Source organism: Coniophora puteana (genome assembly GCF_000271625.1).
Source record: "Coniophora puteana RWD-64-598 SS2 unplaced genomic scaffold CONPUscaffold_15, whole genome shotgun sequence".
In the NCBI taxonomy this organism is placed as follows: Eukaryota; Fungi; Basidiomycota; class Agaricomycetes; order Boletales; family Coniophoraceae; genus Coniophora; species Coniophora puteana.
Window position 1 is genome coordinate 1 of NW_006913067.1, and position 14282 is coordinate 14282.

The following is a 14282-nucleotide window of genomic DNA, read 5'->3' on the forward strand; positions in this document are numbered from 1 at the left end:
CGAAAAATCGCGATGCAGATGCCACCTCTGTCAACTTCATATCATCACCTAGATGGCCTTGTATGCTTATGTTTGGGTCATGTATCATCTCCTTATCATCTTCCCATCCCATCATCACTTCCAACTTCCATCTCACCCTATAAAATTGTCATCATTCATTTTCAAAACTCACCGAGCTTGACGGCGACCGGCGACCGCTGACCGGCGACCGGCGACTGGTCACTGCCAGCAGACCGGCGTCCGGCGTCCGGCGACTGCTAACTGTGAGGTCGGCGACCGGCGACTGGTGTCTGGCGACTGCTGATGGGTGATTGGCACTATCCAGTGGCTGTACAGATGGATGACTAACATGTATGTGGCTGTGGATACCCTAGTTTGGCTCCATTAGTCATCACACTTGCCTTATACAGCCACTTCCCTTCCCAGAAGGTTCACCACCCAACACTGGCCGGCGACCATAGATGGCTGAGCGGTCGCCCATGGTCGCCGATAAAAATTACCCGATTGGGCTGGGATTTTAAAGTTACCATATTTGGGTATGGTTTACCCTGCTGTGTGCAGAAATCAGGGTCCCCAGCTCCCTAGAAACCATCCGGCGACCAGGCGACCGTCCAGATTAGCCCTTACGAGTGGTATAAGATTATTAGGAAGACAACACGGAGGAGACACCGTGCCCATAGACACGGATGGTGGCTCAGACTCGTCGAGCTCAGAAGAGAGTCTTCGCCACCCAATTGTGGAAGTTCTTTGTTACTACAACTGCGCTCCGCTTTTTGGTCGTCGGGACGATGACGCTCGTCATTCCCGAAGGCGGGCAGAGCCGACTTCCCCAGCTGAGGGAGCGAACGCGGCTGCAACGTCAGGAGGAACGGTGTTGCCTCCCGTTCGTACGCAAGCGGGCTCAACGGAGCAGACGGGATCGGCCTCCACGCCTCACCATACGTATCTGCCTTCCGCGTGAGCTACGAGGGAGACCTATGACATTGTTCGGTACGTTTGTCAACTTTAGAGGCTCGGCGAATTTCAAACAAATATTCTTTAGTCGGATTAAAGCTCCGAAACGTGTTTGGAAATCATGTTGTCCTATTTCACAATTTTGCTATCATGTCTTTCTTCTTGCCCTGGGCTAGCCCCATGTATACTTCTGCGTCGTATACAAATATTTAGAGATATTTCCGAGTTGATCTCCATCACGGTGGTGATAGTAGAACTCACGTAGGGGAGTAGATAGATGAACGATGCTGTATAGCATGGGCACATAATCATGGCGCGGAGCGTCATTGCCGAGGGAGATACGCAGCCGAGTGAGCGCCTGCTCAGTCCGTGACTCGAAACGACAAGCGAACAAAAATGTATTAGCCTCATCCCGTTTGGTGGCATCTGGCAAAGTAATCGCCGGAAAAAAGCAGGCGTCCAGTCGCTGAGACGCTGAGAGTGCTCTGAGAAGCATATATCAGCTGGTCCTATTAGATATATCAGCGGATTGGACCATGACGCTCTCCGAGGAAAGATAATCGACTAAAACGTGGATTGGCTCCACGGTATTACCGAGGAGCTGCGATAGGACAGTGGCCAAAGCCGCCACTCGTAATACCTTGAATACAGCACATCTTATGAAAAGGGCAGAACAGGAGAGCGAAGGGCGGGTCACAGTTAATGTAGCACAGCCACTAGATTGCACGCGGTGCGTCACCGCACACTGGACCAAGAGTACTGCTTGCCCGACTATTGCAGGGAAGTAGATGTCAGCTCAGTGACGTGCCTGCTGCGAGCGAAGCTGGGGAAAATGTTAGTGTAGGGACCGTGGAGGTGGAGAAAAATCTCTTTCAGAATCGCCTGCCCCCAGAGCGCCTGACTGGATGCCTTAACTGTTCACGCGAATGTGAGTGCATTAGGTCTATTGTGGTGTGACATGATCGTGCAGTGATTATAAGAGCTGGGATAACAGAGAAACATGTAATGGTGCGGTGGTTTTTGGAGAGGAGGCGGCCACAGGGTGGGTAAGGTGGTACTGGATGGTAGACGCGTTAGAGACGCTCGCTAAGCTGCAACATGGTGGGTCAGATAAAAATGGGAGCGAGAGGACAAAAGGGCTACGTACAAAAGACTCTGGTGACTTCTTAGCCGTTATTCCAACCTCCAACTTCCGCCTCCCGCCCCCTCTCTCTCGGAGCTGTGGTCTCATGCAGGGATGAGCAGCTCGCCGAAGGAACGCGTGAGGACAATGCCAGCGGCAAACATGCCGACACCGGTGAGTATGCTGATGTTCCCGGGCAACTTCTCAGGTGCGAATATTTCTTCACGGATGAACCGGCTGAGCGCAGACTCGTTGGGGTCGACGAGACGCTTTGGCTGCGGAGGCGAAAAGAAGGCGGGGGCACCAGCGGGAGGAGCAGCAGCGCGGCGGGACATGTCGAGAGCGAGAGGACGAGGTATTGGTGGTTGGGTCTGGTGGTGTGTTCGCTGGGAGGCAGCAAAGAGACGAGTGCGGCCGAGTGACGAAAATGCGCGCGGGTTTCGGCAGTTGCCGATAGAGCGGAGACGCGTTACGCGCTGAAAAATCATTTTGGTCGCGTTGTGCCTTCAATACAGTCCTTGTCCCCCACGTCGCACACGGCTGCCAGTCCGTGGTTTCAACTGTTGAGACTGGAAATTACTTTGCATGGTTCGCCGACAGTCATACGTCGAGATCGATCATGAAGTACGCTCCATCAACGCACAGGTCGACTCGCTTCAGAGGCGCGAAGACGAGCTAGCCCGCATCCTCCAAGACATGCAACGTCTCCACGCAGCTGTCCAGGCCGAAAAGCGCTCTTTACTTCAACAAAGGGTCCAGCTCGAGAGTCAGAAGCAGCCGATCAACTGGCTTCCCAGCGAACTTCTCTCCCGCATATTCTACCACGTCCTCTGGCAGGATCCCGCGAGTGACAATGACTCGTGTTTCTCGGTGCAGCGCAACACATTCTATCCCGATACTATCGTCCTATCCCAAGTGTGCAGTCTCTGGCGTCAGATTGCTCTGTCAACATCGCGCCTCTGGTCGTATATCCCGTACCGAACGCGACGATGGTGTCCTAACGTACTTGGTATGTCGCTAGAGAGGGCTAGATCTAGTCCGATTGACCTCATCTATGCTGTACGGTCTCGCGATGTCTGCGCCAAGGCAAATGCGCAGGAAGAGGTTCGTACAGGCAAAGAACTATTGAAGACTGTCATTCGCCCCTACTCACACCGCCTACGTTCACTTCATGTCACCTTTCACGAGATGGTCGGCATGGACGCAGTGGTAACGACACTCTCATCTCTCGACTTCCCTATGCTCGAGCATTGCGAGTTTATCGTTCCTCCCACCAATCACCGATACTTCTTATCCAAGACGTCAGCGCTGAACTTCCTTCATCATTCCACCCCATGTCGCTTTGACTCCTTGACCAGCATCCGCGTGCAGCGGGTTCCTCTCAGATGCTTCTCGCGTCATACGCTCGTTAACTTGCGGAAACTATATCTGTCTTTCCCAGCTCAAGGATCATTACTACCCACTGACGAACTTCTTCGATTTCTCACTCATTCACCTCAGCTCGAAGATCTCACTCTCGATGATGTCTGGCTTACCTGGGCTCATTCATCAACCACGACTTCTTCTACTGACCCACACGCCGATAGTCTGCTAGATGCCACCCTTCCCATGCTACATCGACTCACCTGGCGTGCCGCTGCCGCAGCGAACGTCAGCAGCCTCATGTCCTCTCTCCACATACCCCGCCTGCAGTCCTGGGACCTGACTGTCCTCCCAGCGTCCAAACGGAACATCAACTCGCACAACTTCACCGTTCCCCTTTCCCAACCTCAAGGAAGACCACCAACATCCGACCCGCTCGAGGGCATCCACACGCTCAGCGCACTCACTGATCTCACCGTGCAGTGTCACGACGCAGAAGGGCTCAAGGGCGTCCTGCGCAAGTTCGGGTTCCCGGCCCTTGAGCGGCTCGAGCTCGGATTCCTCGACCCCAACCCGGGCGCGAAGCTCGTCTTACCACGTGCGGACAGTCTCTTCCGGGATCCCCGCCTCCCAACAGTGACGCACCTCACGCTCACGGACTTCGCGCTCGAGGGCGAGAGGGCATATAGGCGGGCCGCTGGGAACGGGCATGGAGACGGGTACGGGAGTGAGGTGGAGGACGAGGACATGGCGATGCTGAGGTACATGCCTAACTTGGTGTCGCTCACGCTCGTGTCATGCGCGAGCGCGGGTGTGCTGTTGCACGAGCTTGCGCGGACATGCACGGGTGGGTCTCCCGCCGCTGGGCCAGACGAAGGGCCGGGCGTGCGCGCGTGTCCGAAGCTCGAGGAGGTCACGCTGATGAGCTGCCAGGACGTCTCGTTCGGGGACGTCTACCGCATCGCGCACCTGCGCTCTCGCAAGCCGTACCAAGGTTCTGCAGCAGCCAACATGAACGTGGATGGCAGTGGCAGTGGCGGTGTACCTAGGTCCGACATCCATTCGGCCGATCCCGGCCTTTCAAATTCGAACGGGAAGGAGGCAGCCATCGGCGACGCACCTCCATCGCCTGACCCGTCCGCGTTGCTCCAGCGCAAGATCGTACCCCTCCGGCGCAGCCTGCGGCGGGCGGCGCAAAACACTAGTAACCCGTACCATGGAGAGGTTGCTGCCCAGGCAGCGGTAGGCGCTGGGCCGACACCAACGATGATGTTCTCGATGTCGGAGGCGCTAAATCCCGCGAAGCTGGCGCGCGTGTACATCGACGACTGTCCGCTTGTGATGAAGGGAGATGCGGCGGCACTAGAAGGGATGGGTGTTATGGTTTCGTACTCCTGATCTCTTACAATTGTCTGGGGAAGCAGCAGGAGAGGATGGGGCGAGTGAGCGAGGATATACGTAAGGTGAGTGGGCCAACGATTCGTCCGTGAAGAAGCTATTGACGGCGTTGAAATTCTATTAGATCTAACATTTATCTACCTGATATCGTACTGGATAATGTCATGTTGTCGCTGGTCGTTTCTCACTGCGCGAAACTACCGACAATTCGGCTTTGACTTCGGCCCAGCCCGTGTTGCGTGTACAAGGCCTCGATTCTGGAGCTATCCCAGACGACGTGCCACAAGGCATCCCTTCCATTGCACAGACTGGGATATGATGCGCCTATGACGATGGCCCAAGCATTGTATCTGCATCACGAGCGCCTAAGTTTCAAATACATGTGGCTAATTTTTCATGGGTCTACAGGTCGACATACTGAACAAGCACGCTACCTAATAGTTGGATTACCGATGTTGAAGCCTCTTCTAGCATAACCCGGTGCGTGGCACGTGCCAACGTGACGACATCGCAACTGCACATTTATAGATGCTACTGCAAGGATGCACGTAGCGCTGCCCCTCATAGGGCGACAGCCCTCATGCGCACGGACATTAAAGTGTAGACCTATATCCCTACCTAATCCAGTACGTGTAACTTTGCCGGTGAGATACCGTGGTCTGATACTTCTTTCATAGGCGTTTTGTGTTGAGCTCAGCGACGTTGGGAGGCTTGGCAGTATTTCACTCCGTTTCATTCCAATATCAAAGCGGGGCATGCATGTTCACTTGACCCCTGGGCGCTGAGCTGCGGATCATGCCACGATGTCTCCCAGTGCGTATATAAACTCGTACTCGTCTTGAGGGGCTCGGCTAGCTCCTAAACCATCTCTTATTCCTTTACCACTGTATTCCTACTGACGAGGATGCTCGCAGCTCTCTCCTTGATTCTGGCGCTTGTGCCAGCTGTTCTCTCCCAGCAGAGTAATTTGACGAGCTTCAGCCAGCAGCTGAATTCGACGGGCCTCAATGCCCTCGGTGGGCTCGTGGAGTCGCTCAATCAGACCGAAGCGGGACGACAGGTGATTGATACATTGGCTAGCAACAATGTCTCGACAGTTTTTGCGCCAAGCAACGATGCCTGTACGTCGCATATTTTTCTGGCGCCGCATATTTCTCGCTAAAGAAAGTATGTTCTCGAAGTGACGGCGTTCGCCACCGACTCTCAGGGTACAAACGCTTCGGACTTGGGCGCTATCTTCTCATATCATATTCTTCCCGGTAACTACACCAATATGACGACGAACTACCCGAACGTGACGCTCGGACGCACGCTGCTGAACGGCTCGTCTTATGTCAACATGCCCGGGAACGCTAGCCAGGTCTTGATATGGTCGCGCTATCCGGAAAATGGGACACTTTTCGCCTTCAACAACGGGTGAGCTCTCTTTGTCGCGCGACTTGCTCGGAAGCATGCGTTCTGACATCTTTTTCTAGCACGAATGTTTCAGTGACGAACGCGTCCACCATAGGTAACATGGAGGTCTACGTCATCGACCACGTGCTCCGCCCGCCGGGCAACATGTCTGCGGTTCTGCAAGACCCGAGGAACGGCATCACGAACCTCAGCGCGATCATCGCGTCGATGGGTGCGATGTCTGACAATGGCGGTAATGAAACCAGGGTGACTACCGACGTAGCGAACCTCGGACAGGTCCTCGACGAGACGCCAGGCATAACCATCTTCGCGCCGAGCGACGAAGCGATGCAGAGGGCGAACAGCTCTTTGAACGGGCTCGCAAGTAACACGACGGCACTTAGTTCTCTCATCGGAAATCATGTATGTATTGGCCCCTATATCCCCTCTCTTGTGAGTAAATTAACGTACGCTATCATAGATCGTAAACGGTAGCGCCCTCTACTCGACGCTCATCACGCCGAACGCGAGCGGCGGCTACCTCGAGTTTACTACCGCATCTGGCGAGCCCATGCACCTTGCATCGAACTCGTCCGGGCTGTACGTTCAGGTGAATAGCTCCCCGCCCGCCCGTGTCGTGCGCACGGACCTGCTCGCGAGGAACGGCGTCGTCCATGTCATCGACAATGTGCTGGTCGATACGACGTCGGATGTCAGCAAGGCGAGCTCTGCGTACGTCCTTTCCGCGATATTTCCTGCCTTGCAGAGGCTCACTGCGATTATTTTTAGATATGAGTCAGCCACATCTGCTGCGCGTACTGCTACCGCTGCTGCCGCTGGGCCCGTTACGGCTGCTCCTGGACAGGGGCAACCCGGCAGTGGGCAAAGCGGCTCGAGCGGTGGCGCTCAGAGTACCTATGGCGTTTTACCGGGCTTGGGGATTGGAGTACTGTTCCTCGCCGTCGGATGGGCGTTGTGAGTGCCAAAATATGATTGATAGACTTTCGGACAAGCGTGGACTCGAACATGAGCGTGTACGAGGAGATCCCAGTAGTGAATTACCATGGACATCATCATCATGCTTGATGTTTCCTCTAGACATGCCGGTCTTTCATGCGTTATCATTACAGTAGTAGTTGGGGTGGTCTGTTTTCCTTCCTGCCACACGATAATGCGGTCGGTTGTTAATTTTGTATTATCTACATCCTCGAATTATTATTTCTCAGACCCGCAAGTTAGATGATGGGCTCCTGGCGACAGTACAGACATACTTCCATCTCGCAACTATTGTAGATTTGTTGCCACCGCAGCTGTTTTATGCGGCTGTGCCGTTGACCGTGGGAATTACGAGAATTTACGTGTCGCGCGACTTGCCGCATGGCTTACAATTTGCCGCAATTTGTTTAGCTCGCACCACCATCATGTCGACGTTAACTCGAACCGTCTGCCACAACGTACGCGCTTTCATTAGGCTTTACGGTCATACGTGAAAGGAAGATGCTCTCTTGTTGTGCCAACGTTCGGTAGTGCGTGGGTCGCATCGCCTTTTCTCATCACGCTAAACCGAAGCGCTGCAGCGACACTCTACGACAGCTCGAGGCCGCATAGGGCTGTGTTCTGCGGATCGCTGCGATCAAGTCACTCCTGGAAGTTCGAACTTCAGCCAGCCGTTACTTTGGCTCAGCCACTCTGGCGTCACCACTCTCCGCAGGGCCTTCCCTTACCGCAGTATCAATCCATCCAATCACACCTCCCGCCTCACAGGTGATGCCGGGATATGATGCCCTTAACTTCAGCTCACTAATTAGATACGCGGTTACCCAAGAGCTGCGCATGCAACACTACTAGGCTGCGGGATTCGATACTCGGTAGCGATGCATAGTACTTAAATCCTCCCAGTGCAATGTGCCCGCCGTCACCTATATTGTTTCGCAAAGTCTCATCCGCAACTTGCGACGATGTCAGTTGGCTTATTCCTGCGACAGTTTTGGGCGCTATGGAAGAAGAACTGGATCATCATCTGGAAGCATAAATGGGTACTTCAATGTCCCCTGTTTTTGTCACGTCATACTCACCATACGCCCGCCTAGCTGAACTTGTTTCGCTGTCTCCTACTACCAGCGCTCTTCGCTGGATTCATGCTTGCTGCTCAAGAGGAAACGTACTACGTTCAAGAGGTAGCTCTCCCTCTGGACCTCTCGTTTATCACTTCTGAAGACGACGTCTTGCATTCTGATAGTATAGCTTAGGCAGTCCCATTCCCGTCAAATCTCTTCAAACCCAATTCTCGAGCTCCAAGATCCTTGTCTGGGCCGACAACACGAACAGCAGCGGCTCTCCTGCCGCATACTCGTTGATGTCGCGCATCACTAACGGTTTTTCTGACGCGCAGCAGAATTCCGTTGTGCATCTAGGGTCGTCTACGGAATTCGCGACTGCTTGTACGCCAAACCTCGCCGGGTACTCGACCTGTTTCGCAGGCATCACCTTTGACGCGCTCCCGGGTTCATGGGACTCATCCGATAACACCATCGTGAACTATACCCTCAGCGGGGACAGCGGTCTGGGATACATTGATGTTTTGGGGCATACGTCGGACTTCGAGGATATCATCATGCCGTTACAGTGGGCTGTTGACCAAGTGAGTTTATTTCTTGTTGTTTCGCCGATTACGGTCTTACGGTCTCACGACTCTATCTAAGGCCATCATCTACCTAAGAACGGGGCAGGACGTGGACACACCCCTCGAGTGGCCGTTTTCACAGGAGACGGACAGCGAGCAGAACGATGATTTCAGGACAAGTGAGCCAATCATTTTGAGTACTTACGACGCTATCTGACCTGTCGTGCAGAATACATTCGGAATATACGGAATTACCTAATGATCGTAATGTACGTACTTCAAGCGCAGTACTCACCCGTTTTATGCTCCTAACGAGCGGTCTACAGGTTTTTCGAGTTTATCCCAATCGCGTACCACCTTGGGGGCTGGTTTTCCACGGAACGAGCGACGTTGCTGGCGGAACTCATGAAGGCCATGGGGCTTCTCGACTCAGCCCGCGTCATGTAAGGATTCTCTCCTGAGACCACCTCTTCACAGCTCACTCCCGTTCATGTAGTTCCTGGCATGTGACACTGTCTGTTGCATACATCCCCGGATGGGTTGCTGCCGCTGTTATATGGCACTACGTCACGTTCACAAAGACGACGATCGGCCTCCTTGTTGCTACGCACGTTCTAACAGGGCTCTCGCTTGCGAGCTGGACGCTCTTCGTAACAGTGCCCCTTATGAACATCCCACAGTTAGCTGCTTTAGCGCCCACCGTGCTGTCGATTCTCTTTGCAGCATTCGCGCTTCTCGCTAAGCATGCGAGTACGACTGGTGCTTTTGTGTATACAGTCGTGTTTCCCCCGGGCTTCTACGTGTTTTCCATGCGGGCTATATGTGGATGGGAAAGTCACCTGCTGGGCGCGAAAGCGGGTCAAGGGGACCCGGATAACGGTTTGGTACTGACGCCGTTGTTTATTGCTGCTGCGGTAAGTCCTTGTCGAAAGGGAAGGAGGAATAGTACTCATCAGCGGTCATAGGTCAGCACAGTTATGTGGCCCGTACTCGCGATCTGGCTCGAATCTGCGATATACGACTCGAAGCCCACCGTAAAGCGACCATGGGTCCCTTGGTTATCGGAACGCGGCTACGCTAATATGCCCTCGGAAACCCACCTTCTAGGGAGTGCTGTTTCTATACGTAATTTGAAGATGGTTTTTCCGCCTTCGCTCCTCGGTCGCAAGAATCCCGTAGTAGCAATTGAGGATTTGTCTTTAGACGTCCCAACGTCGGGTATATTTGTTCTACTTGGATCAAACGGGTACGTTTATCACGATTGCTTCCTTTCGCAGCCTCTAACGATTACTCGTAGAGCTGGGAAGTCGACCACTCTCTCTGTTCTTGGCGGGCTTCTCACACCTACGTCCGGCAGCATCGTATTTGCGGGAGGTCGCGCTCGCCCTCCCCGTGGCGGTCTTGGCATTGTTCCTCAGAAAGACATACTTTTCCCCGACCTTACCTGCCTGCAGATTCTCCGTGTCTGGCGTTCCATAAAGCACTCCAGTTCTTCTCCCTCTCCCTCTGACGCCGACCTCCGACAGCTGCTGCGCGACTGCGGCCTGTCAAAGAAGATAGACTCGTGTGCGATGACTATGTCTGGCGGACAAAAGCGCAAGTTGCAGCTTGCATGTGGCCTCGTTGGTGACTCTCCCTTGCTGCTCGTAGACGAGTGTACATCTGGCGTGGATCCCCTGTCGCGCCGCGATATATGGCGCGTCTTGAACGGCGTGAAGCACGAGCGCTCGATCGTCTATACAACGCATTTTCTCGATGAAGCGGACCTGCTCGCGGATGAGATTGCGATTCTCGCGTCGCCTGGAAAGCTTGTTGCTGCTGGGTCGCCGGTCGCACTCAAGGCGAGGTACGGGAGCGGGTATAATTTGCAAGTAACGTTTTCTGCAGGGAGTGAGGACGAGATCGAGTCACTGGCTCGGGAGGCTCTGAGGAGGTTGAAGCGGGTCATACCCGAGGCGGAGATGAACTCAGCATCGCCGGTAACCATGCGGTACCATCTCCATACATGGGACCCACTCGTTATCGAACGAGCGCTGACTCTCCTTGAGAACGACGTGCATGTCTCACCAGCCATTTCATCGTGCGATGTTCTTGGAACGTCGATCGAAGACATCTTTCTCGATGTGCTCTCAGAAAAACCACCTCACTATCCGATCGACGGCGCTGGGACGCTATACCTTCCCCCTACTTCACCCGAGTTTCCTCCTAAAAGCGAACCACCGAAAGTCCTTGCGGATGGACGCAGGATATCGCCTTTCTACCAGGCCCTCATCGTCGCATACAAACGCTATCTCATCGCTCGTCGAAGCTGGTATATTCCCCTGCTTCTCACGCTCGTCGCTATCCTCGGGTCATGCGTCCCCATCATCTTTGTCTATCGCCAACCCGCGGGCGACGTGTGTATGCTCCAGCGAAGCGCCGTCACGCGTCAACCTCTTTATCTTCCCGATGCACTCGCCACCGCCGCTTCTACGGGAGGTGCGGGAAACGCCACAGAGACTCCGCTGCTCGTTTCCCCTCCTAGCGTCGCCTCTTTCATGAGTCAAGAATTGAACGGCGTGGATATAGTTAGCTTGCAGGACAACAACAGCTTTGTGTCGACTATATCTGGAGATTACCTCAACATACCGCTTGGCGGACTTTCCATTCCCACTTCGACAAGCGCAGAGACCGGAGACACATTGTTTGCATGGGAGGCGTCTTCTGACGGTGGTCTAAAAGGGCTCGCGATGCTTAACCTTGTCTCGAACCTCCTCTACACTCAAGCTCGGAACACGGCGGGTAATAGCAGCGGAACAGCCAATCCTGTCATCTACGCAAGTTATGAGCAGTTTCCGCCGATCTCTGGGACAAGCTTACACGGCCTGGAGTGGCTGGCGATCTTTGGGACTTGCATGGTACGATTCTTCTTATCTCCATCAAACGTTTTCATGCTAATCGAGGGGTGCACAGATAATCTACCCAGCGTTCTTTGCGGTGTACGTCTCCACCGAACGACATACTTCTGTGAAGGCAATGCAGAGGTCGAACGGCCTGAGTAGCGCGTTGGGGCTTTGGACGGGGCATCTGATGTTTGATTCATCCTTCGTGGTGGTTATCAGTTCGCTCGTGGTAATTGCCTTCGCGGCATCGGGGCGCTTCTTCGAACTCGGGTTTTATGTACGTCGCTTCCTGCCTTATCTTCGAGCCGACCTAACGCTGGTACCAATTCTTCCATGTACAGTGGATCGTGCTTATTCTGTACGGAGTCTCAGCTACGTTATTGGCATATGTTACGACTCTGTTCATGGCTTCGCCCCTCGGTGCATTTGCGGTCTCAACGGGATATCAATTCTTCATTTTCATTGTGCGCGAGTTTCCATCTTCCTAGTGCATCATGCTGACGCTTCATTCAACCAGCTATACATGCTCGGTTATTCCATCTTTGTGTCGGGCACGAAATCGACGGAAACATCCCGGGTCACACAGATATTCAGTGCGATTTCCCACCACGTGTGTATCATGTCTGAATGCTGACGAAACTCCTTGCAGCTTACGCCTTTATATGGCTTGCCCCAGTTGCAAGTCTCGAACGTGCATCCTTCATTTCCCTGGATCTCTTCACCCTTCTTTGTTCCGGAACGTCAGAACTATCCGTTTCCGAGCTAGGAAAAGTCAACAGTTTCGGTGGTCCAATATTGTATCTCTCCGTCACCGCCCTTACCCTCTTCTGTATCCTCCTCATTGCCGATGGTGGTCCGCTTCTTGGCGGCACGTCTCTCAAGTGCCTATCATGTGGGCGACGAAAACGCCTTCGGGCGATAAAGAAGATGCGACAGCAGGCGGGAACTGGCATGGATGTGCTGAGAGAGGACGTCGCCAGAGAGCGTAATGCTGTCAAAATGTCACGCGATGAGCTGCGGGTCTTGAGTGTCACCAAAGCGTTCGAGAAGGGGAAGGTTGTAGTTGACGATCTGAGCATCGGCATTGCGAAGGACACTATTTTTGCACTGTTGGGTCCGAACGGAGCGGGAAAGACGACGACGTTTAACATGATCCGTACGTCTTATTACCCTCTTACTTTTGACGCTCTTTGCTCACTTTTCTACAGGTGGAGACGTAACCCCTGATCTAGGAGATATACTCGTCCACGATGTCTCTGTCGCTTCGCAGCCTAACGCCTCACGCTTGTCGCTCGGAGTATGCCCGCAGTTTACGGCTATCGACGCACATCTCACCGTGCGTGAGCATCTGCTACTCTACGGCCTGTTCAAGGGCCTGAGCCGTGGAGCTGAGATCGACAACAACGTGGATTCTCTGCTGAGAGCGACTGATTTATGGGAGTATCATGAAAGGCTTGCTTGTCAGCTGTCTGGAGGAAACCAAAGGAAGTTGGCGTTGGCTATCGCATTGATTGGTACGTTTCAGCCTGGGTGTTCTCTAGCCGTAGCTTACTAATACTGATTTTGATTGTACTAGGTAACCCTTCTGTGATCCTGATCGACGAGTTTTCGACTGGCGTGGATGCTCAAGTCAAGCGGGATATGTGGGGTATACTGAGGAAGTTAGCGATAGGTAAAGTGGTGGTGATCACCACTCGTGAGTACTTTCGATTCAGATCTTGCCACATAGGCCTGATTGTCTTTCGACCAGACTCAATGGAAGAAGCATCTGCGCTAGCAAGTAAAGTCGGAATCTTGTCAACCAGGCTTTTAGGTATGATAATTTCTACTGAAAATGAGCTTTGACGGTTACTAACCCTCTCCTTTAGCCATCGGTACATTAGACGATCTCGCGAGCCGCTACGCAAACTACCAAGTCCAGTTTTCTTGCCGAACGCGGGATGACGTCCTCCGTGTGCAGGATGCTATAAGCCGCATACCCGGTGCGATGCTCACCGATGATGCTACTACACGGTTTGAGGTTCAGATCCACCGAGAGCAAGTCGGCACGAACGACGCCAGCGCAATGAAAGCGTCAATGTCTGAAATGCCTGAAGTTGGTCCGAGATTGACGCTCGCGCGGCTTTTCCGGCTACTGGCTGAGAGCGGTGTTCAAGAGTATACAGTAGAGAAGGCATCATTGGAGAGTGTGTTTTTGCGTGTGGTCAAGGAGGGCGACGCAATTCAGGAAGAGGCTTGAGATTTCCAGAGGTTCACATGGATCTCGCGTTGTTAAAGGTTTGGACCTTTGGGCAAAGTTTTGATATGTATATCACTGAAGGGACTGCTTATGAAAATGGACGCAACTGAAGACTATGTTACAAAACTCACTGAACTGCATTGATATACTTGCTATTGTTCTACTGTTTATTGAGGTTATGAAAACAAGAGTCGGATTACAAGACGGTCTTATCGTGGGAATTTGGAACCTGCGCATGCGAAGAGCGGACTCCAAATTGACGGGGACCTTGCGGCTCTCCTCTATCTTCTCTCGTCATCGACTCAC

The 14282-nt window shown here is 53.4% G+C and overlaps 3 protein-coding genes across 3 annotated transcripts; all 3 read left to right on the forward strand.

The window, feature by feature from the left end:
• Positions 1-1264: 1264 nt before the first annotated feature.
• On the forward strand, positions 1265-5169 carry CONPUDRAFT_146904 (uncharacterized protein; the record flags this gene model as incomplete). The annotated part of the gene is made up of 8 exons (XM_007775594.1): positions 1265-1304; positions 1606-1684; positions 1735-1788; positions 1925-2055; positions 2190-2251; positions 2325-2432; positions 2678-4902; positions 4962-5169. 7 exons carry the CDS (start codon positions 1265-1267, stop codon positions 4835-4837), a joined length of 2634 nt encoding a protein of 877 aa, XP_007773784.1. The 3' UTR covers positions 4838-4902; positions 4962-5169.
• Positions 5170-5640: 471 nt separating this feature from the next.
• Positions 5641-7258, forward strand: CONPUDRAFT_169047 (FAS1 domain-containing protein; the record flags this gene model as incomplete). Its single annotated transcript, XM_007775595.1, has 6 exons — positions 5641-5650; positions 5752-5958; positions 6019-6253; positions 6313-6655; positions 6714-6964; positions 7022-7258. 6 exons carry the CDS (start codon positions 5641-5643, stop codon positions 7209-7211), a joined length of 1236 nt encoding a protein of 411 aa, XP_007773785.1. The 3' UTR covers positions 7212-7258.
• A 932-nt stretch (positions 7259-8190) lies between these two features.
• On the forward strand, positions 8191-14019 carry CONPUDRAFT_131199 (uncharacterized protein; the record flags this gene model as incomplete). Its single annotated transcript, XM_007775596.1, has 17 exons — positions 8191-8268; positions 8323-8409; positions 8472-8873; positions 8935-9034; positions 9085-9124; positions 9182-9298; positions 9352-9769; positions 9821-10101; positions 10153-11752; positions 11808-12014; positions 12079-12201; positions 12255-12330; positions 12387-12893; positions 12946-13251; positions 13314-13433; positions 13488-13550; positions 13606-14019. The coding sequence occupies 17 exons, from the start codon at positions 8191-8193 to the stop codon at positions 13974-13976; spliced, it is 4896 nt and encodes a 1631-aa protein (XP_007773786.1). The 3' UTR covers positions 13977-14019.
• Positions 14020-14282: the final 263 nt, after the last annotated feature.